Here is a 22,690-nt window from a genome sequence, read left to right as displayed (position 1 = left end):
ACACGCTGCATTGGTTGTGTTACAAGGGGGAGGACGGCGAACCACACCAACCCCCTTATCATCAACCTGCTCATCTCCATGCTGCTCAACCGCACATGCTTCTGCCGAACTCACCAACCGCAATGTCTTGAGGAAATCACGCTCCCTTGGCTTACCAGGCCGAGTAAATGTGAGCGCAGGAAAGAAACACAAGGGGGAGACAAATAGACAAGGACACAAGTTGGACAAATGAAAAGGAGGATGTAAAATTAACAAAACAAATCCAAAATAGAAGAAATGGAGGAGGAAGAGGGTAGAGAGGAAACAGGATGTAAACAAAAGAGCATGTGGGCGACTTCAAGGAGAAATATTAGCTACACCTATTTTAGAGGGAACCTAATTTCTCCTCACATGAGTTACAGAGAACTCATGCTGCTGCAACCCACCAAACAACTGACATCAAAAGACAGCTATGATCATGATTCATTTTCAGATTCTCTAATGTGATGACATTTGAATATGACATTTGAGTGATAACAAACAGCCTTAATCAAAATTCCTACGTCTCCAATCCAGCCATCATTTCTTTCAAGTCGTGTTTTTTTTGGAGTGCAATGACATTACAAACATTGAAAACAAGCATTGTAATGCAGTTAGTTTCTCCCAAGCCTTGAAGCATAAATGGTCTTGGGGCGTTTTCACATATCTGATTGTCTGATTCATGCATCTGATCGACACTATAGCTGTAGGATATACTGCATATGTGGGCTTTAAGTGTATATAAAAAAAGTAAATGCTGGTTCTTGCTCAAGAGGTTGCAGGATTCAGGATCTAGGACCCGATTGATAAAAAAAAAGTGATATAATACATTCATAGAAAAAAAGGTGCTATCTAGAACATAAAGGGGTTTTTGGCTGTCCCCATAGGAAAACCCTTTAAAGAACACTTTTTGATTCCAGTTAGAACCCTTTTGGGTTCCATCCCACTGGGCAAAACCTGGTTGCATCAATGTTATTTCTACATCATTTCAACAACAAAAATGTAATCTGACTAAAACTGAATGGATTTTCAAAAATTCAACAACGTAAGGGAATTATGTATTTTTTTTTAACCCAACTTTTAACCTAAATCCAATGACATCTTAAAATGTTTGGTTAATTTCACGATAGTTGACCTCTCAACCAAATGTAAATCAAAACTAGATCCAAAAAGGGTTCTCCTATGGGGACAGATGAAGAACCCCTTCAGGAACCCTTTTTTTCTAAGAGTGTATGTGTCTGAAAAAGTGGACCCTGAACTCTTATTTACATTTCTTGTGTGAAGAAAATTGTACATTCCTGGAATTACCATGCAACGTGATACTGCACCAGGGAACAGAAATCATGTATGAAAACTCCCTTTACTTTAATCAGAATCAAACAATGGAATTAATTGTGTTATCTAGGGGTTTAGAAGCCAGGCAAATCATCACTTATAATGTCACTCTCTGTTCAAACCTTCCTTTCAAGAATACAAGCAGATTTCCAAAAAGGAAACGTCTTGAAAATTGGCACCCTATTCCCTACAATATATGAGCTCTGGTCAAAAGTATCCGTTGGAATAAGGTTCAATTTCAGACATATCCTCTGACTCATAAGATATACTTGAGGGGTGATAACAGGCTAGAGCTACATTACCATGACAACACGCTACTCACCAATGACTGGCCAGACAGGACCTCCAGCAGTGAGATCAGATTATGTCCATCTCGTAGGTCTTCATACAGGTCATTTACATGCTTCCGTACCTAAGGCCAGAGGAAAGGAATTAAGGCACTATCTCTTCCTGTTGAAATAATTAAGGCACTGGGGAGGGCAGCATTAAACACGTGCATATGTATTGGAATATTGAAATCAGTCTTCTGTCAAATAGTACGTCAATTTAGCTTGGAGTTTGCACTTTTGAGCCTATTGCATTGAAGTGGGAAAACTAAATCAAGTGCAGCTCCAGTGCAGCTCCAGTACTTGACACAATGTATTTGACCCAGGTGTGATTAGAATCTGTGATAGAAAAATCACAAGATTATGTTTAATACTGTTTATGCATCGAAAGGTTGTTTTATGCGATAGAATAGAGTTCTTAGAACTCTCTCATCTGTGTCTGTGTGAACTGAGAGGAGCCTCTAAAGCTTGGGCTGGCAACTGATTAAGTGATGGAAACCAACAGCCACATTCCATTCTGTGATTAGTGGTGTATGTGAGGGAGATGTCTTCGGTCTGACTGAGCCTGCATTTCATAGACTCAATTGGTGTCTGTAAGGTACCAGGGATGAGATCTGTTATGGCACAAACACTCACATACACATGCTAAAACACACACTCTACACACACGTCCACATGGATTTTGTATTGTAGATATGTGGTAGTAGAGTAGTGGCCTGAGCACAAACACTTAATGTGTTGTGAAAAGTGTTGTGAAATGTAATGTCATGTAATATTTTTTATAACTGCCTTAATGTTGCTGAAGCCCAGAAAGAGTAGCCGCTAATGGGGATCCTTAATAAATACAAATGAAAAGGCCTTATTAGCATAATTCCCATCAGGTTCCCTACCTACTAGTGCCCTACCTCTGTATCAGCACATGGCTTGGACACATATCCATGGCCCTCAAATAACTCATCCTGACCCCACACTTAACAACTCCAGTCCCAGGATTTCTCCTCCCAGTAGGCCCATCTCCCCTTCTTCCTGTCCTGAATACCACCAGGCCTGTGAAATCCCCCAGTTGCCCGGTGGCCTGCTTTTACCCAGGCCACGTGGCAGGCCCCTCTCCTCTCACCCATATAACCCCAGCAAACAGGCACAGCTGTGGGGCAAAAATAGACCTGCTCCCTGGATCCCCTGTTACTAGTTGGTCAGCCAAATATTTCCTCCCGCTATTACTCAGCACTTTTAAACTCTCCCGGACAATGTCACAGGGGATAAGGCATGTTGACCCTGGCACTAGAGAGTACAGTAGTTAAAATGCCTTTCTTTCCATGGGTACAGTTCACTCTCAAATTCAGATATTGTATTACAGTTTGTAGTACCGGCAACAACATCTAAGATGACGGGGAAAATAATGAAATATGACATAATTGAGCTCAAATAGCCAAAATATTCGACCTCCATCTGTAGTATAAAACAGTTGAGCCTTGTAACTCGTGCCATCACTGCAACATTACTCCAATAATCCTGCTCCACTGCAACATAAAATGTCACTCCAAACGGGATCACAGAGCTGTGCCATGTGTTAGCTTAGGGGGTTTACAACACTTTTGCCTTCGACCAAATAAATCAGGCTAAATCACTTGAATAGGTGACAAAAACAGGATTATAACTCGCTCCCTAAGCACATTACACAATAAACTGGCATGGATTTGCATAATAAACACCTTGTCTTGATATTGTTTATGCTTGCTCATATACTGTTTTACAATATGGGAAAGTGGGAAATTAATAATTTAATCAGTTACTCTGCCTCTGACAAGGGGATCCCTAATTCCATGGCAGATGAACCAAAGCAATTTAGATTCTTTCGGAGTCAATGAAAATGACTGGGTACATGTATACCGCATCATGGGATGGGTGGAAGAAGATATGCAGTTAGTACAAACTCTGGCAAGTACGCAATGCCATCTCCCATTGACACCTCTGCTAAACATCTATTATCAGTTATTTAGCCCAGGATGAAAGGCTGTGATGCTTTGCTGATCACTCTTTAATGGGTTATTCACCTCATCAGGTAACGACACAGTATAGTTAATCTTCATGGAAACTGACAGGACTAAAACATGAAACAGCCTGTCTTTTAGTGATTCCTTATGCTACTATTGGTAGCGTTAGCTAGCGCGAGTCAGCTGTACCTGCGCCAAAACTCAAGTATTTTTTCATTTTATAGCTTCTTTTTAAATAGTGAGAAAACATTTTTAAGCAATTTTATTTCCTTAACTGATCAAAACTTGTTTTCTCATGGTCCCTCTTGTCTCTCAGCAGCAGACATTTAGTGAGTAATACGTTTGGAGCATCACATTGCAATATCAAATTGCAATACATATAGAATCGTGAGAATCGCAATGCATATTGTATTGGCACCTAAGTACAGCAATAATATCCTCTCTTGAGGTCCCTGGCAATTCCCAGCCATACTGTCTTCCCATTATCATGACCATTATACCATCTCTCTTGCATTTATCTGTATGTTGTAAAAACAGTAACCATTTCAACACAGAACGGCCTAAAGGTGACGACAGAGAGGTGGAGGTACAATACACTAATTAGGCATTGAGGTATGTGAGAAATGATCTACCCATGGGACCAGATTCATAATTACCAAGAGTCTTAGTGACATGGAAAAATCAAGAGATGTTCATGATTAATGTGCATCCCTAGACTTGACCATAGCTAGTAGCTACCACCGTAACTGTGATACAAGTCAACAATATTAAAACATACTGTAGGCCTAACTCTCTCTCTCATATTACAGTCTCTATGTAGATCATTGAACTGGAAGGCCAAATAAAGTCTCCCCAATCCCAATGAATTGGGAAATGAAATGAATGGTACAGCATGTTTCTAAAAGAAGCTCTGCGGACAATCAATTCTTACCTTCAGGAGATGTTGGTTTATCCATTTTGTAAAAGTCTTTTTCTGCACTCTGTCTCTTTCATCTGAGAAAAATACACAAACAAGACACTTAGCAAAGTACTTTACATACATACAGTAAGCATGGTGTAACTTTAAGACACACACACACACACACGGGATGGTAATTTGCATGACAAGTGGAATTGTGATTTACTACTACAATGAGCCATCCGTTCATTCCTCTTATCAATGTACTGTATATGGTTCACTCGGCGTAGTGCGTTCAGAAGGGAATCCGAGTGTGGTGGCATCACCGGATATTGCACCAATTGGATTTGCACTGTACTTACATGCGGTCTATTTAAGTTGACCAGTTCTACACATGCTTCCTCGGGGTTGGATGTCACGCACACGCATGCTGTATCTAGCTGTTACTCGCTATGCTTGCTGTTTCTTAAATCCCACCACCACCCTGGCCTCCACCTGTGGGTTTTGTGTTTCTTTCTTTAGGGGATTTGATATAGCATATATCATGTAGGGCTGACTCCATTGAGTCGAGTGATTGAATGTTTGGTCGATAGGCTGTTGGTCGACCAATATTTTTTTGGTGGAGCAATTTTTTATCACAGTGCTTAAAGAGCTACAAGCTCAGTAGCCGACATATAGTTGATTTTATTCAAACATAGGGTGTGTCTACATATGGAAAAATACACGTTTGAACATTTCGACCAACCCGATTGGTCGAAAGAACAGACGACTCTCGGTCGACCAACATTTGTTTTATTCGGAAACAGCCCTAATATCGTGCTCACTGCCCATACTTATATTATCATCTTCATATGATGCTTCGCTCTGGCAGTGAGCTACCGTGAAGGAGCCGAGCCCTAACGCCAAAGACTATGCATGGTTACATGTACACATTTTCTTTTTGAACTACTGCATACATAATGATTAGATACAAGACTATCCTAATACTCTTACACATGTGGGTTCATTTCTAGTGAATACAGTAGTCTCCAGAGAGATTTATATTTTTGGAAGCGTAAAGAAAAAGAATGAACTTCAATGCATGAGGCATAGCTTCCATTACTCATGGTTCAGTATTGTACACTGGTCTACCACATTATTTTGTGTTTCCTGTATCCATGACAACCAGGCTGGCCGCTTCCACATGCAGGTTCTCACAGACCTGAGACTCTCTGGGATAGAAATGGAAACATAAAGGCTCAATTGTGAGCTGTCAAGGCAAACTTTCGCCAGGTATGCTACACAGACAAAAACATTTGCTCAGATAATCTAACACAGACAAAATCCCTATACTATATTTCTGTATCATTAGCCAAACAAAATCCATTACTGTACAACACTGCACATGGCGGTAGGCTAACGGTCCTGAGACACACAGCTTGGGGGGAGAGACCCTCCTTACTTCTCTCTGCATTACCTGTCTCACACAGGAAGATTAAGAGAGAAAGCTGCAAAGTGGGATTCAGGATTCAGGCCAGATACCTGTCTGTCCTACTTTATATTTCTGCCTAAAGGTCCAGCTGATATAAGCCCTCAGAGGAAGACATTGATACCAATCACAAGCCCAGTAAATCATGCAATCTGCATATTCTTTGACTTTGGAACCAAAATACAAATAACACAGATAACCTCCTCCTTTTACAACACAGCATAACACAACATAATTTAGCCTTGGGAGGTTTAAAGTCCCCCTCTAAATGAGAAACTAGCGGCAAACTTCCACGCTCAGTCAGAAACTGAAATTCCCGATCCTTGGATTCTGGATGGGGAATGGAGTAAAGCGAAGCAGGAAGAGATACTGACCCATGCAGCACATCAACGTCACCAGGTGAGCGCTGAATTCCCCGTCACGCCCCAGCAGGTGCCACATCTCCCTAGCCATAGTTAGCTCCCGGGGGCTCTGGAGAGAGTGCATCATGGTCCCGGCAGAGGGACGGCATGTGTGTGAGATACCGACGTTACTGAAGGAGCAGCAACAGACTCCTCCTCCCTGCCTGCCTACCTCTAGCACAGCCTGCCGCTACTCCCCTTCTCGTCAAGCATCCGAAATGAGTCCTGTCAGATTTTCCACAGCAACTCAGAGGTTTTCTTACATGTTTAATGTTTACTTAAGGTCACAGCACAATGCGGCTCAATACCATTTAGGGACTAATAAGCCTCCTTAAGAAAAGGAGAAAAGGTATTTTTCTGATTAAAACCATATTTTTTTAGAATGACACTTTAAATCTGAAACAGGAGGGGGCATCAGTTTGGAGAATACTATTGCAGTAGCCTGTATGCGACTATAGTATGTTAAAGCTTGTTTGTCTAATTGAATGTTGAGTAGAACATAGGAATAGATCTAACAATTACATTTCTTATAGGTATTTAACTGATGGATAAATTAGATTACTACTACAATTAAAGTTTATGTAGTGTCTTTAGGCAGAGAGAAGTTAACTAGCGATGTAATCAACAAATTGATTAATCTTGTGCAATAATATGCAATAACGTCCAACAACCAACAGACTCAATTTAAAAAAATGCAAACACTTTTTCCCCCTCGCAAAACGTACAAAATCTGGACAGAAACTCCATTCATCAAAACAATCAACCAATGGCAATTAGTCATGTTGTCATAATATTAGCTCTTTACTGAAGAGAACATCATGGGTTATTAACTATTTTCCGTCTTACTCTGAGGTCAGTAAATTAACTAGACAATCAGTATAATTTGTCAGATCCTTGACAAATCCAATTTTCTCTGCAATGAGTGGTGCATCCCAGAGGAGTGAGCCCATGCTGAGACAGTTATAAAAAGATCAGACTGTATGTTCTATGTCAGATGTGACACGTTTGTGAGGCTGATGTCCTTCAATTTCAAAGGCAAACATATTTTAATGAATTCTGGATCCAAAAATATCCGTCTGCATTTTTACTGTATGTGCTTTATTTGAACTACACATTTTTCACATCCTACAGTGCATCACCCACAACAATGTCAATCCCTGGTTCATCAAATACATCTAACACACCGAGCACACTCAATTGCGCTCGTTGGGCAATAACTACAACACCAACTGAAATTAAGACAAACACACTTTACCTAGTGCTATGCAACATAAAATATTCCCCTAAAATTACCATGCAAAAAACAGGCAATAACATGAGGTCATACATTGGTCAGTTTTGCGGCAGAATACTGATGGGTGATTGGTCATTTAGGCCTATCCTTAATCCAGATGTGTCTCAAATGTGCTGTGGTTAGTGGTGTGGTCAGCTGCCTTTTTCATTTGGTTAATATATAAATAGTGTGTGTGTAAAGCTGCAGGGAATTCACTACTGGGCTGGGAGTCTGGGACTAGGGATTGCGCCAAATACTAGTGAACAGAACTGCACCTGAGAGAGGAACAAATATCCATCCTGCCTATACCCTTGTTAATAAAAAAAGTACAGTGTTTTAAATCCACCACTGCCATAGTAGCGTACCAGACACCTGCTGCTATATCACTTCTTCTCTCTCCCACTATCCCTGAACATATATCTCCTTTTCCCTCGCTCTCTATCTCCATAACCGTTAAGTAAATCACAACTGCGACTGGGTAGAGCTGAGCTGAGCTCGGCCTTCAGGACGTTACAATGTGTGATCCTAGTGGCCTGAGGCTGCTTACTACATAATACATGAGTATAGCCAGAGACTCATTAATACAAATGGGGTCTTCAGGGAGTGTCCAAGGCAACACCCTTCCCTGCTCAAGGCCCAGAGACAGGATGAATTTGCTGTATCATTGACCACCAAGGCTCATTATTATGGTGCAACTAAGGATGACAGTTTAAGTTTGAAATAAATTCAGTAGTAGCTGGTTGGATACAGTACCGCTGAGTTTGTGGGATGTGTGTAAGAGGGGTAATCTTTAGAGAATGGTGCCCTCTTGAGGGACAGGTTGAGAGAACATGGGCCTACACTTATTTCACTTTGAAATATTATAAATCTTTCTTAAATCTTCTAAAATAGCGAAGAATCACTTCATAAAAACCCAATATTACTTACCAATGTGTGTGATGAGGTATATTATATACAGAGTAATCAGAGGCTGCTTTTACAACCACATTATTACACCTAATTGGTAGTATAGGTCAGGACTGGAGCTCATAAATACCAGTGCTGGTTTAGCAGCTAAACACTCCATTAAAGTCAGGGAGAATAGTTCCAGTCCCATCTGATCTACTCAGACCTGCCCAGCTTCCTACTGTAACAAATAACATGATGTCAGATTAAAAATTATGACCATCAGCTGATGACTGCAGTACCTTATCACAACCTACTGGCACATAGTCATCACTCGCACTCACCAACACATTATTATAACGTTTATAACCAATAAACATTGTGATGTTGGACTTGGACTTTTATTTAACATTTTATTCAACCAGGAAAGTCCCATTGAAATTGACAAGTGAGCCCTGGCAATTCCCCATCATATATTCTCCATTGCCTGGCAAAACTAATGACCCTTAATTAAGCCCTTCTACATGACATTGAAGTTGATCCAGCCGGTAATCTGCAAGTTAAACACAAATGCACACACTGCAGGACAGGCAAATGTAAATATACTCCTCATTAGCACACATGGTCTGGATCATCAACAAAACAAGGATCTGGTCACTGCTAGACGAACAGAGTGTGTGGAATCCAGGCCCTCTCTTGGTTTCTCATTAACAACTTAAGGTTATGCTAACTGTTGATATGTGGAAGTGCAACAGTCCACCCAGGGCCATGGAAGCGTGTTAAATGTGTTACCTAACAGCTCTTGACCTCTGACTTCATTAATCTGTTTCACTTTCACTGTTGCCAGGCTCCACTTGGAAGGTGACCCTTTGGAGTCTAAAACCAAAGGAGAGGAATACCTTTGAAAATTACTTTTTAACCGGTTAAACATTGGAACATCATGTGAGATTGCAAAATGCCATAGGGGAATATGTTGAATAACATTGTAAAACTACACGTCATCGGCCATATATAATTATTTAATTGATTTATAGATGTTTTAATGTGATCACCTATAGCGCCTTCAGAAAGTATTCACACCCGTTTAACTTTTCACCCCAAAAATGTACAAATTGGGATTAAAATGGATTGTCTTTTTTCCCCCAACAATCTACACAAAATACTTTGTCATGTCAAAATTATATATATATTTTTTAGATTCATGAAAAATAAAACTAATATATCTTGATTTGATAAGTATTCAACCCCCTGAATCAATACATGTTAGAATCACATTTGGCAGAGATTAGTCTTTTTGGGTAAGTCTCTAAGATTGTACAATATTTGCCCATTATTCTTTTTAAACTCTTCTAGCTCTGTCAAGTTGGTTGTTAATCATTGCTAAACAGCTACTGTCAAGTCACCATATTCTTATCGGCAGACTCAGTAGCCTCGGTTTTTCTAATGACTGCCTTGCCTGGTTCACCAACTACTTTGCAGACAGAGTTCAGTGTGTCAAATCGGAGGGCATGTTGTCCGGTCCTCTGGCAGTCTCTATAGGGGTGCCACAGGGTTCAATTCTCGGGCCGACTCTTTTCTCTATATATATCAATGATGTTGCTCTTGCTGCAGGCGATTCCCTGATCCACCTCTACGCAGACGACACCATTCTGTATACTTCTGGCCCTTCCTTGGACACTGTGCTATCTAACCTCCAAACGAGCTTCAATGCCATACAACACTCCTTCCGTGGCCTCCAACTGCTCTTAAACGCTAGTAAAACCCAATGCATGCTTTTCAACCATTCGCTGCCTGCACCCGCACGCCCGACTAGCATCACCCCCCTGGATGGTTCCGACCTAGAATATGTGGACATCTATAAGTACCTAGGTGTCTGGCTAGACTGTAAACTCTCCTTCCAGACTCATATCAAACATCTCCAATCCAAAATCAAATCTAGAATCGGCTTTCTATTTCGCAACAAAGCTTCCTTCCGCCAAACTCACGCCGCCAAACTTACCCTAGTAAAACTGACTATCCTACCAATCCTCGACTTCGGCGATGTCATCTACAAAATAGCTTCCAATACTCTACTCAGCAAACTGGATGCAGTTTATCACAGTGCCATCCGCTTTGTTACTAAAGCACCTTATACCACCCACCACTGCAACCTGTATGCTCTAGTCGTCTGGCCCTCGCTACATATTCATCGCCAGACCCACTGGCTCCAGGTCATCTACAAGTCCATGCGAGGTAAAGCTCCGCCTTATCTCAGTTCACTGGTCACGATGGCAACACCCACCCGTAGCACGCGCTCCAGCAGGTGTATCTCACTGATCATCCCTAAAGCCAACACCTCATTTGGCCGCCTTTCCTTCCAGTTCTCTGCTGCCTGTGACTGGAACGAATTGCAAAAATCGTTGAAGTTGGAGACTTTTATCTCCCTCACCAACTTAAACATCTGCTTTCTGAGCAGCTAACCGATCGCTGCAGCTGTACATAGTCCATCGGTAAATAGCCCACCCAATTTACCTACCTCATCCCCATACTGTTTTTATTTATTTACTTTTCTGCTCTTTTGCACACCAGTATCTCTACCTGCACATGACCATCTGATAATTTATCACTCCAGTGTTAATCTGCTAAATTGTAATTATTCGCCTACCTCCTCATGCCTTTTGCACACAATGTATAAACTCTTTTTTTTCTTTTTTTCTACTGTGTTATTGACTTGTTAATTGTTTACTCCATGTGTAACTCTGTGTTGTTGTCTGTTCACACTGCTATGCTTTATCTTGGCCAGGTCGCAGTTGTAAATGAGAACTTGTTCTCAACTAGCCTACCTGGTTAAATAAAGGTGAAATAAAATAAAATAAAAAATAAAGTCTTGCCATAGATTTTCAAGCCGATTATGTCAAAACTGTAACTAGGCCACTCAGGAACATTCAATGTCGTCTTGGTAAGCAAATCCAGCTCAGGAGGTTGGTGCCACCTTAAAAGGGGAGGTGGCACCACCACATGGTTTCCATGTGTTTGATGCCATTATATTTGCTCTGGTCCAGCCACTATTATGAGCCATCCTCCCTTCAGCAGCCTCCAATGAACTCCAGTGCATATTTGGCCTTGAGTTTTAGGTTATTGTCCTGCAGAAAGGTGAATTTCTCTCCAAGTGTCTGGAAAGCAGACTGAACCAGGTTTTCCTCTAGGATTTTGGCTGTGCTTAGCTCTATACTGTTTATTTTTATCCCCAAAAAACTCCCTTGCCGATGACAAGCAAAAACAATATTTTTGATCCTCAGTTTTCTTGTATCACAGCCATTAAACAGCCATTGGCCTCATGGTGAAATCCCTGTGCGATTTCATTAATCTCAGGCAACTGAAGGACGCCTGTATCTTTTTAGTGACTTGGTGTTATAATACACCATCCATAGTGTAATTAATAACTTCACCATGTTCAAAGGGATTATTCAGTGTCTGCTTTTTTAAAATACCCATCTACCAATAGGTGCCCGTCTTTGTAAGGCATTGTAGATCCTACCTGGTCTTTGTGGTTGAATCTGTGCTTGAAATCCACTACTCGACTGAGGGACCTTACAGATAATTGTATATGGGGGGTACAGAGATGGAGAAATCATTCCTAAATCTTGTTAAACACTATTATTGCACACAGAGTTCATGCAACTTGCTAAGCAAATTTTACTTCTAATTTTACATATTTAGGCTTGCCATAACAAAGGGTTTGAATACTTAATGACTCAAGACAATTCGGCTTTATTTAGTTGATTCATTTGTTAAAATTAAAAAAAACGAAATTCCACTTTGACATTGTGGTGTATTGTGTGTAGATCAGTGGCACAACATCTCAATTTAATCTATTTTAAATTCAGGCTGAAACACAACAAAATGTGGGAAAAAGTCAACAGGTGTGAATACTTTCAGAAGGCACTGATATGACTCACAGACAAATCCCAGCTTGTCAAGCATTGCATCATGCATCATAAAGTACTGATAAGAGGTGTAGATTTCAGGGAAGAGAATCATAATGAATGACAATTACAAAAGGGCTGTGACTTTTGATCTTACAGTGCAACTGGTTTCACTTACAGCTACAGTCATGACATAATATATTTTAACTTATCATGTGTACTGTACTTCCACTCTCTCAAGTAATGTCACATCATTCCTCCATTCAAATCATGTTTATGTTCAGTACGGAGAATATTATACTTTTTTAATTTTTACATTTAACCTTTCTTTAACTAGGCAAGTCAGTTAAAAACAAATTCTTATTTACAATGACAGCCTCCCGGGGAACAGTGGGTTAACTGCCTTGTTCAGGGGCAGAACAACATATTTTTACCTAGTCAACTCAGGGATTTGATCCAGCAACCTTTCGGTTACTGGCCCGCTCTGACTACTAGCCTGCCTGCCGCCACAAAATGCTTTGAAACATTTTGAAACATTTAAAAACGAGGATGTACTACCTGAATTGGTCCAATAAGGGACTTTCATTTTCTGATGCATAATGTTTTTCGCTCTGGCATGTGTGCCCTACTGAATTTGACCCTGGTCAGGCATCCAGCATCATGGTCAAACCTGGACAGCCATTGATCCAGTGGGACAGTTGGTGTTCATTTTGGACTTGAAAGAAGTGTATGACATGGCTATAAATAGCCACTACGGTTAAGGGTCAGACACACCGAGAAATCTGACCGAGAAATCTGTCAGCAGTTCACTTTTTGTTGTTCAGGGAGAACAGTTTTACTTCGTTTAAACACTCCAGGCCACAACGTGGCAGTAGTGTGTTTGGCTTGTGGCTGCTGTAGCTAACTAGCAAGCTGTGCTAATGTTGTTGCTAGCTAGCTAAAATTTGTAGTAAGCACTTGTTGATACTAACCAGATGGTCACAGCTAGATAACTACCGTAGCTAGCAACATTATTTAATTAAATCACAATGGATTTGTTTTTGAATGAAGCAGCTACCTGTTAACTATAGCTGTCGAGAGTCAGAGGAGTAAGTTAGCTAGCTAGCTATGTTGTGATAAATGGCAATGCAAACTATTTAGCTCACATTAGCTTGCAAGCAAACTGGCACAGGCAGTATGCGATAATGTAGAGTCAATTACTAGCTAAATAGCTAGCTTGGTAAAGCATTTAGTGTTGTGTGCAATGTACTACACTTACCATCCCATTCGTTTCATATGAAGTGTGTGTGACTGCCTTGCTCAGTTAGCAAGCTAACATTAGCTAGCAAGCTTACTAATGTGCAGGGGGACATTATCAAACTGAACCTAACAAAAACATCCTTCGTCAAGCACAAAACTCCTTAGCTAGATGCAAAAGATGTAAAGACTTGCTCTAGAAAATAAATATGTCTTATGCAGCTTTATTGTTTAAGTTAAAACAATTCTGATGAAAAGGGGATGATACATTTTTTTGGTCACTTCTATCATCTCCCCCATGTGACGATTTGTGCTCTCTGACTGGCTCAAAGTCAAGTTCTCAACAACTGACAAGCATTGCGATTCTACAAGTAGATTTAGTTTATTTAATCAAGGTCTGGGTAATTAGTATTTGTACAGCTTATAGTCATATACTGTGGTAAGTCTTTAAAATAGAAACCACTGGGAGAGAGCTAATTCTAGGAGCTATGTCTGGTGTTGTCTACCGGGACCATCTGCAATGAACCTTTTTGCACAAATTCTTTTGACTCATCATATACGCTGCTGTTACTGTTTATTATATATACTGTTGCCTAGTCACTTTATCCCTACCTATATGTACATATCTACCTCAATTACCTCATACCCCTGCACATCGACTCGGTACTGATACCCTGTGTATACAGTATAGCCAAGTTATAGTAACTCATTGTGTATTTATTCCTCATGTTATTATTTGTATATTATTTCTCTATGCATTGTTGGGAAGGGCACATATGTAAGCATTTCACTGTTAGTTTACACCCATTGTTTACGAAGCATGTGACAAATAACATTTGATTTGAGTATTGGCCTTGTAAATTATGTAATTCATTAATAAGGTTTAGTTTAGTGTTTAGCTTAGTCTATTCCAAGGTTCCTCTCTTCTGTCTCTCACTCTGACTTCTGAGTACATGGAAGGAGAAGCCATCATAAAATCACATGATGTGTGCCCAGAGCAGTACTTATAAACACCTAAAAAGTCCCACAGTCCAGACAGATTATTCTGAGGGTGGAAATAGCAGCAGTACTGTTTTCAATGACAGGAGCTTTCAAAGACAGTGGTGGGAAAAACAAGCAAAGTCAAGGAGATACTACCATGGCACTAAACAATGGCCTTTCTCTCACTCCTCTGGCCTCCCATTCACACAAAGGTTGAAGTAAAGAAATAGATCAATGTAACAGGGGCCTTTGCCTTACAAGCTACTGTATACACTCAGTGGCCCGTTTATTAGGTACACCCTGTTCACGAAAATTGATCGCGCCTACAGACAGTGAGTCACGTGGCCGTGGCATGCTATATAAAGCAGGCAGTCAGGCATTGAGGCATTCAGTTACTGTTCAATTGAACATTAGAAGGGCAAAACGGGAGACCTAAGCGACTTTGAGCGTGGTATGATCGTTGGTGACAGGTGCGCCGTATCCAGTATCTCAGAAACCGCTGCCCTCCTGTTTTTTTTTTTAACATTGTCTAGGGTTTACCGAGAATGGTGTGAAAAAAAAGTTAAAATAAATCCAGTCCGTGGCAGTCCTGTGGGCGAAAACAGTTCATTGATAAGAGAGGTTGAAGGAGAATGTCAAGAATCGTGCACGAATTGTGCCAGTTAACAGAACGGCATCTCGGTATGCACAACTCTTCGATCCTTGTCACGGATGGGCTATTGCAGCAGACAACCACACCTATCAGCTAAAAACAAGAAGAAGTGTCTCCAGTGGGCACACTATCACCAATACTGGATAATTGAGGAGTGGAAAAGCATAGTCTGGTCCGACGAATCCTGGTTCCTGTTGCATCATGCTGATGGCAGAGTCAGGATTTGGCATAAACAGCATGAGTCCATGGCACCATTCTGCCTGGTGTCAACAGTACAGGCTAATGGTGGTGGTGTAATGGTGTGGGGAATGTCTTCCTAGCACATGTTAGGTCCCTTTATGCCAACTGAGCAACGCCACACCATGTAGAATCCATGCCCCGAAGAAGTCAGGCTGTTCTGGAGACAAAGGGGGGTCTGACTTGGTACTCGGTGTACCTAATAAACTGGCCACTAAGTGTATGACTGCTCAGCCTGCCCTGTCTGTATTACAGAGTCAGAATTACAAGCTGATGCGCTAATGGACATGTTGTCAACCGTGTGAGGAATCCAGATGAAAGGAAGACAAAGGGACAGGGGACAGGGGACAGAGAATGAGAGACGTCGGAGGAGAAGGGTGCATTCCTCTCCTTCCTTCTCGGTGAGAAAATCACGGTCTCTCCTCAGGGCAGGGCAGCATCTGAAGTATGTGTTATCTAGGACAGAAGAACAGACAGCCATGTTCTTCACAGCACGCCGCCTGGCACAGACTGCCTTCAAAGACACTATTCCAGGCTCCAACAGGCATTGCTCTAGCCTCTAGCCTGAAGGCCTGTCCAGGCCCCGAAGAGCTAAAAAGGAAATCAAACTACAAGAGAAGTGTGCTGCCTCTCTCTCACTCTCTCTCTCCTTCAATCTCATTCTCTCCCTCCCTCTATATCATTCTCCCCCGGTCCCCATCCCTCCCTGCCTCCCTTTCTCTCTCAGAGTCCCCACAGAGATCCAGTCAGCAGATCCTGTCATACATCTCCCCGGTCAGAGTCGGCTAACTGATTAGAGAGGAGGTTGTGTGTAGAGGAGATATGAGCCATGGCTGCTTGTAATTTTCCACGTCCTCCTACTGCCAATACTCTTTTCCTCAGCTACTACACTGAGATGTCATTAGGCATCCTGTTATGATTCTGCTAATAACACAAGAAAGTCAGATCAAAGCATTAAATATAGGCTATTAGGGGCAACTGACAAGAGGAGGGAAATCCTGCCTGATGATACAAGGTTTTACACATTGAATAACTATAAAACAGCAACTTTAATATTACATTTAATATTATTGTGAATTTGAATTAAGGTGTTCGGCTATCCTTAGATAATCTCCTCTCTTTCTAAATCTGTTTCAAAGAAAGTGCTTCACTAATATGGCAGTAGAGAACCTGGATGACAAGCTGCAACCATCATCGACTGAAGGTGAGGCTGGCAAAGTGCCCTTAGACATGAGCTATGAGTTATCACCACATGAGCCATTCAACAACGTCAAGGAGAGGTGAATCAATCCAGAATGAGTGCCTGTGTGTGTATTAGTGGATGTGAGTGTGTGTCTGTGTCTGTGTCAGCATGTGATAACTAACTCAGCTGCTTCGGAACACAATCCTTGTCAGGTCACCCATGTAGAGACTGAAAGCCAAGGAGGGAGAACTGAAAGCTTCTACATAAGCTTCAGTGCCACTGGTCAACTTTTTTTTTTTCCTTTTTGAAATGTGAATTAGGAGATAATTGTGTGATAAACTCAGTGCTTCATGTACAAAGTGGAAGACAGTTTGGAGCCAGAGTACAGTGATGTGTATTGATTTTAAACTCAAGCCATTAGAGCAGACATTTAGGCCCATATATTACAATCCACTGTAGATATGTGAGATATGGTATTGGTACTCTTTGTATATAGCTTCATTCTTGTGTGTTTTTTGTGTTTAAAAAATGTCTTATTTAACTCTGCATAGTTGTAAAAGAGCTTGTAAGTAAGCATTTCACTGTAAGGTCTACACACCTGTTGTATTCGGAGCATGTGACTAATACAATTTGATTCAATTTGAGAGGCTATAGGACTGAGTGCTAGATTCACTAACCTTCCAGCACATAGACTGCAGTGCAGACTGGCAATAGGAGTAGGATCTTGTAAGGAGAGCAAAACCTACACCTGTCTACAATCATGGCAGAGTATGGTTGCTATTTGTGTATCCATGGTGACTTATTACAATGCTATGTGGTATAATAGAGATGTTCACAGAAATCTATGGAGACTGACAGAGTCTCTGACTATGTACAATGTTCCTGCCCTTGTTTGTGCAGGAATGACACCTGCGGAGCAAGTGGACGGTTTGACCGTGAATTGTATCTGTTCCACTGGTCCCTTAAACTTATCACAAGTAGTGGTTTGTTTTGACAGACACAACGTTAGGTAGGAAAATACATATGGCACGTGGTCACTGTTGTCCCTGACTAAAGAAAACATAGTTGCTTCAGAGTCTTGTAGGAGCTGGGTAGACTTGAATTGCTATCCCCAGGTTCCCTTTTTCTTATGGAAGCAATTGTTCAGACCAGTGAAATGATAGTGCCAGAAACACATTTTAAAGCACTACATTTTAAACATGCATCTCATGCAATTCTGAATTGACTTATTCGTGAAAGCAAAAAAACAGCACTGCTGATGCCACACTGATACTAGGGGCCAAATAACCAAAACTGAAAATAATTACAAGCATTTTATAACGAGTAATAGAAGTAGCATCTTCAATATTGTTCTGTATTCACTCACTGCCTCTTCCAAACAGAGAAAATAACGAAGATTATTAAATCATTTCCAGCAATTATTATTTGTTCCCAAATGCCAGACAGACCATAAACTGAGGACGTAGAAAATGTATTTTCCACAGCTGGGATGGGAGTGTTTCCTTCCCAGCATCCTAACGATGTGTGAAGAGCAGGGCGTAATGCATTAGCCCAGAGGGGAGGGACAGTGACTCACCATATGACCTCACACAGACAGAACTGACACTGTGAGCCAGCCAAGGCCAAAGAGGGAGGTGCCGTCAGGCTACCATGACAACTCATAAACACGCATTTGTCCACATTAGCAAATATGTACCTAAAAAGACACTGGCCTAATCAAATCCCACTCCTCTCACTGCATGTCCAAATAGACAATTGTAGGTTATATTCTACAAACTGAACTGTTATCTGTGTACTCTTAGAAAAAAGGTCTCCAAAAGCGTTCTTCGGCTGTCCCCATAGCATAGGTGAACCCTTTGAGTTCCATGTGGAACGCTCTATGGAAAGGATTCTACATTGGAACCCAAAAGAGTTCTACCTGGAACAAAAAAAAGGTTCTACAAAGGGTTCTCCTATGGGGACAGCCGAAGCACACTTTTAAGTTCTAGATAGCACCTTTGTTCTAAGAGTGTAGTGTGTCCATTCCCCACTGTGACCCAAACTAAACTGAAAAAAGGAAACCCCAACTTAATTAGAGCTATAATCAATAGCCTAACTGTTAAATGTGCCTAGCTTTAGAAAACATCCATATATATCTTCAGAAATAAGACAGGTCCTGCTTCTGTGGCCTGTTTGAGTGTTTGTTTAATAGCCCACTTATTGTGTGAGCACCAAGCCTCATGCAATGGCAAAATATCGGATAAAGCAATTTCACAGATTCGTCTGTTTTCGTTAGACCAGTGTCACGACTTCCGCCGAAGTCGGTCCCTCTCCTTGTTCAGGCGGCGTTCGGCGGTCTGTGTCGCCGGCCTTCTAGCCATCGCCGATCCACTTTTCATTTTCCATTTGTTTTGTCTTGTCTTCCCACACACCTGGTTCCAATTCCATAATTACATGTTGTGTATTTAACCCTCTGTTTCCCCCATGTCCTTGTCCGGAATTGTTTATTGTAAGAGTTTGTGCAGGTTATGTCTGGTGTGCGAAGGGTTTTTGTCCCATTGTATATATTTATTGTTTTTGTTCATGTGATTGTATTATTAAACTGCGCCGTTGTAACACAGTCTTTGCTCTCCTGCGACTGACTTCTCTGCCACCAGTACGCACTACTTTACATTTATTTAGTGTTGTTACACTGTTCCAAACAGGCAGAAAAATAATATTGTAATCTAACAGCACCTGTTTGTCACACATAATATGCATGCAGCTCCCGCTCCTATTCCCTCCTTTTTCTTGATCTCCTTTTTATTTTGTTATTATTACAATTATTAGTATTATGATCATCATTATACTAATAAGTAATGTCGTTATCATTAGTAGCTTTGTATAGTAGCCTTGTATAACCACCATTGTCCTGTTAAGTCTTAATACCATAACTTATTTAGGCCTATATTTGAATATTTAGGCTACTGTTTCAATCATTCATTTGTTCATGCCATCACACCGCATACGAGACATTCATGCTATGAAATCTAATCAAGCATTTTAGTTTTAAAATTAAAAAACAGAGGGAGCTTTGAATAATTAGCCTAAACAATAAATAAATCGCAATTCACGAACACATGCAACTGTTTAGTCTGCTGTAATAAAGGCTTTATTTATTTTTTCTCTCGTTAGAACAGACTCTCTGGTACACTTTCTTATTTACTGTTGTTTACACTGTTCCAAATGGTCATAAAAAGTAATAATATTGTAATATTTTTATATATTTTTTATATTTAACCAGGTAGGCCAGTTGAGAACAAGTTCTCATTTACAACTGCGACCTGGCCAAGATAAAGCAAAGCAGTGCGAAAAAACAACAACACAGAGTTACACATAAACAAACGTACAGTGAATAACACAATAGAAAATTCTATGTACAGTGTGTGCAAATGTAGAAGAGTAGGGAGGTAAGGAAAAAAATAGGCCATGGAGCCGAAATAATTACAATTTAACACTAACAACATTAACACTGGAGTGATAGATGTGCAGATGATGATGTGCAAGTAGAGATACTGGGGTGCAAAAGAGCAAGAGGGTAAGTAATAATATGGGGATGAGGTAGTTAGGTGTGCTATTTACAGATTGGCTGTGTACAGGTACAGTGGTCGGTAAGATGCTCTGACAGCTGATGAATAGAGTTAGAGAGGGATATATACGACTCCAGCTTCAGTGATTTTTGCAATTTGTTCCAGTCATTGGTAGCAGAGAATTGGAAGGAAAGGCCGCCAAAGTAAGTGTTGGCTTTGGGGGTGACCAGTGAAATATACCTGCTGGAGCGTGTGCTACGGGTGGGTGTTGCTATGGTGACCAGTGAGCTGAGATAAGGCGGGGCTTTACCTCAAATCAAATCAAATCAAATGTTATTTGTCACATACACATGGTTAGCAGATGTTAATGCGAGTGTAGCGAAATGCTTGTGCTTCTAGTTCCGACAATGCAGTAATAACCAACAAGTAATCTAGCTAACAATTCCAAAACTACTACCTTATAGACACAAGTGTAAGGGGATAAAGAATATGTACATAAAGATATATGAATGAGTGATGGTACAGAGCGGCATAGGCAAGATACAGTAGATGGTATTGAGTACAGTATATACATATGAGATGAGTATGTAAACAAAGTGGCATAGTTAAAGTGGCTAGTGATACATGTATTATATAAAGATGCAGTAGATGATATAGAGTACAGTATATACGTATACATATGAGATGAATAATGTAGGGTATGTAAACATTATATTAGGTAGCATTGTTTAAAGTGGCTAGTGATATATTTTACATAATTTCCCATCAATTCCCATTATTAAAGTGGCTGGAGTTGAGTCAGTGTGTTGGCAGCAGCCACTCAATGTTAGTGGTGGCTGTTTAACAGTCTGATGGCCTTGAGATAGAAGCTGTTTTTCAGTCTCTCGGTCCCAGCTTTGATGCACCTGTACTGACCTCGCCTTCTGGATGATAGCGGGGTGAACAGGCAGTGGCTCGGGTGGTTGTTGTCCTTGATGATCTTTATGGCCTTCCTGTGACATCGGGTGGTGTAGGTGTCCTGGAGGGCAGGTAGTTTGCCCCCGGTGATGCGTTGTGCAGACCTCACTACCCTCTGGAGAGCCTTACGGTTGTGGGCGGAGCAGTTGCCGTACCAGGCGGTGATACAGCCCGACAGGATGCTCTCGATTGTGCATCTGTAGAAGTTTGTGAGTGCTTTTGGTGACAAGCCAAATTTCTTCAGCCTCCTGAGGTTGAAGAGGCGCTGCTGCGCCTTCTTCACAACGCTGTCTGTGTGGGTGGACCAATTCAGTTTGTCCGTGATGTGTATGCAGAGGAACTTAAAACTTACTACCCTCTCCACTACTGTTCCATCGATGTGGATAGGGGGGTGTTCCCTCTGCTGTTTCCTGAAGTCCACAATCATCTCCTTAGTTTTGTTGACGTTGAGTGTGAGGTTATTTTCCTGACACCACACTCCGAGGGCCCTCACCTCCTCCCTGTAGGCCGTCTCGTCGTTGTTGGTAATCAAGCCTACCACTGTTGTGTCGTCCGCAAACTTGATGATTGAGTTGGAGGCGTGCGTGGCCACACAGTCGTGGGTGAACAGGGAGTACAGGAGCGGGCTCAGAACGCACCCTTGTGGGGCCCCAGTGTTGAGGATCAGCGGGGTGGAGATGTTGTTGCCTACCCTCACCACCTGGGGGCGGCCCGTCAGGAAGTCCAGTACCCAGTTGCACAGGGCGGGGTCGAGACCCAGGGTCTCGAGCTTGATGACGAGCTTGGAGGGCACTATGGTGTTAAATGCCGAGCTGTAGTCGATGAACAGCATTCTCACATAGGTATTCCTCTTGTCCAGATGGGTTAGGGCAGTGTGCAGTGTGGTTGAGATTGCATCGTCTGTGGACCCATTTGGGCGGTAAGCAAATTGGAGTGGGTCTAGGGTGTCAGGTAGGGTGGAGGTGAAATGGTCCTTGACTAGTCTCTCAAAGCACTTCATGATGACGGAAGTGATTGCTACGGGGCGGTAGTCATTTAGCTCAGTTACCTTAGCTTTCTTGGGAACAGGAACAATAGTGGCCCTCTTGAAGCATGTGGGAACAACAGACTGGGATAGGGATTGATTGAATATGTCCGTAAACACACCAACCAGCTGGTCTGCGCATGCTCTGAGGGCGATTTAATTTTGGATTGGAGATGCTTAATATGATTCTGGAAGGAGAGTTTACAGTCTAACCAGACACCTAGGTATTTGACATATTCTAAGTCAGAACCGTCCAGAGTAGTGATGCTAGGGAGGGTACAGTCAACAATCGGTTGAAGAGCATGCACTTAGTTTAACTTGCATTTAAAAGCAGTTGGAGTCCTCGGAAGGAGTGTTGTATGGCATTGA

At 41.5% G+C, this 22,690-nt stretch overlaps 1 protein-coding gene across 1 annotated transcript in view; it reads right to left on the bottom strand.

Moving 5' to 3' along the window:
- Positions 1-22,690, bottom strand: part of dst (dystonin) — a 188,225-nt gene that overhangs the window by 138,402 nt on the left and 27,133 nt on the right. The window contains exons 3-5 of the mRNA XM_021580916.2: positions 4,605-4,666; positions 1,676-1,765; positions 115-150 (exon numbers count right to left, since the gene is read on the bottom strand). Coding sequence (XP_021436591.2) covers positions 115-150; positions 1,676-1,765; positions 4,605-4,666 — 188 coding nt within the window. The remainder of the gene's footprint in view (positions 1-114; positions 151-1,675; positions 1,766-4,604; positions 4,667-22,690) is intronic.

Source organism: Oncorhynchus mykiss, chromosome 23, assembly GCF_013265735.2.
Source record: "Oncorhynchus mykiss isolate Arlee chromosome 23, USDA_OmykA_1.1, whole genome shotgun sequence".
In the NCBI taxonomy this organism is placed as follows: Eukaryota; Metazoa; Chordata; class Actinopteri; order Salmoniformes; family Salmonidae; genus Oncorhynchus; species Oncorhynchus mykiss.
This window is presented reverse-complemented; position numbering and strand designations above follow the sequence as displayed.